This window comes from Acanthisitta chloris, unplaced genomic scaffold (genome assembly GCF_000695815.1).
Source record: "Acanthisitta chloris isolate BGI_N310 unplaced genomic scaffold, ASM69581v1 scaffold12946, whole genome shotgun sequence".
Lineage (NCBI taxonomy): Eukaryota > Metazoa > Chordata > Aves > Passeriformes > Acanthisittidae > Acanthisitta > Acanthisitta chloris.
Genome location: NW_008679804.1, coordinates 91,363 through 93,215, shown reverse-complemented (window position 1 = coordinate 93,215; position 1,853 = coordinate 91,363). Strand labels below are relative to the sequence as shown.

Here is a 1,853-nt window from a genome sequence, read left to right as displayed (position 1 = left end):
CCTATACTAGGCTTTCTTTCTTCTCTCCTAACATCTCCAAGGTTTTCTGTCATATGGCATTCCTTCCAGCCTTCCTCCCTGTTGCCTTAAATATAAGTTTAAGACAAAATCATAGGAAAGCATTCCATGCTTAAAAAGATGGGCAGGTTTTAAATTACACTGTAATTACTAACAAGGGCTTTTAATACCAGAGGAGCTTTCCCAGGGAGTTTTGTTCTGATTTCAGGACCCTCATAGTTTTTATAGAGGGCTGTTTGGTCCCATTTATAGGGTGGTTACATTTTGAGTAATAAAGACTGCAATGCTCTAAAATAAAATTTCACTGTCCCCACCCTATTTGCCCCTCACATAACTGAGTTTAAAAAACTAAATTTCCAACCCATGATGTGTTAGAGTTTTGTTTTCTGAGTAACAAGACCAATCATGTTTCCTCTGCTTGAGGTCTCTCTCTTCTCTTCCTTTTCTTCTAGGTCCTCTGGATCCACACTGACATAGAAATATCCCATGATGGAGAAAATAATGCACACAGCAAAGAGGAGAACAGTGAACAAGACAAATTCAGCCCACTAGGAAAGAAAAAAGAACAGCAGGTCAGGAGACCCCAGACACTCAGTCCAGAGGATATCTCTGCATGTTCAAGTGCTTTTCAAAGAGCTGGGTGAGAATTATGTTTTAGTTTCCAAAATTGCTCACAGGATGGAAAATTTCTCATCCTGTTTTCTGGTAAATGCAGGTACACATAATGTAATTATAAATATGTGATATACTTTGAAACAAACCTGGTAGATTGAGCTAGTCTCTTTAAACCTTTTCTTACAAATCTGTTCTGATTGGAACATATCTACCTGGGCTTTTTGCCCACAAGATGCTTTAGGGAGAGGCTGTTTTGTGTTATCCAGAAATAAGCCCCAGTTCACACCTTCATGGCATCATCCCAGAAGCTTAGTAGCCTGAATTAAACTACCTCTGCACCACCACCTCCCCACATAAGCCTCACATCTTAGGGTTGCCACAAGCAGCTGGCCTGGAATGATTCTCAAGTGAGATCCTTGAGGAGTTTTACTGCCCATTGGTCTGGTGGTTTCTGGTTAGCAGCTCAATGCGTGGCTGGCATTGAGTCCAGGTTCCAGGTCCAAATACAGCCAGCCTGCCTGGAGCTGAGCTCCAGCAATGCTATCAGTGCAGGTCACTGTTATTTACTGCCACTGGGAGGCTTAGGGAGGGTCACTGCTCTACGGGGCAACACTGCTGGCGGCCACACAGAGCACTGGCTGGGAGGCAGCTCGGAGTAGGCTGCCATCACTCAGGTGCAGAAGCCTAGGACTGTGCAGAGAAGCACCAGAAGCCTGTTTTAAAGCATTGCCTCTGTTTTAAGAGTCAAATCATACCTGTGCCATTGGTGCAGCCTCAGCAACAATGAGCACAAGGGTATTCCCAACAGCCACCGTGAGCAGCCAGCCTGCCTGCAGCACCGACTTCATGCTGGCTGGAGACTGAAAAGAGGAGAAGGGCCTGATCAGTGGGTATCATGCTGTGCCCTTTGGCCCTGGTTCACCCTGTGATGTCCTGCCCAGTGTAGGTGTCAGTGGGCTCAGCCTAGGAAGAGATGGTGGAATTTCCTCTGTGCAGAGTGGTTAATCTCTGTGGTTAATCTCAACAGCTGCATACAAGGAGCTTTCAAAACATGGACAGGAGGACACATGAAGAAGCAGAAGATGCTGTTGTTGCAGAGCTGAATCCTGATCATCCTCAACCTGCATCATCTGAAATTGTACGATCAGGGAGTCCAAGGAGTCACACAAACCCTGCAGCTTGGAGTCTGGTGCCGTGTGGCTGCACACCTTTGGAAAAGA

General features: G+C 45.8%; 1 protein-coding gene across 1 annotated transcript in view; it reads right to left on the bottom strand.

Moving 5' to 3' along the window:
- Positions 1 to 389: 389 nt before the first annotated feature.
- The window catches only part of SLC15A2 (solute carrier family 15 (oligopeptide transporter), member 2), a 38,849-nt gene continuing 37,385 nt past the window's right edge, over positions 390 to 1,853 (bottom strand). The window contains exons 21-22 of the mRNA XM_009077461.1: positions 1,389 to 1,493; positions 390 to 566 (exon numbers count right to left, since the gene is read on the bottom strand). Coding sequence (XP_009075709.1) covers positions 390 to 566; positions 1,389 to 1,493 — 282 coding nt within the window. The remainder of the gene's footprint in view (positions 567 to 1,388; positions 1,494 to 1,853) is intronic.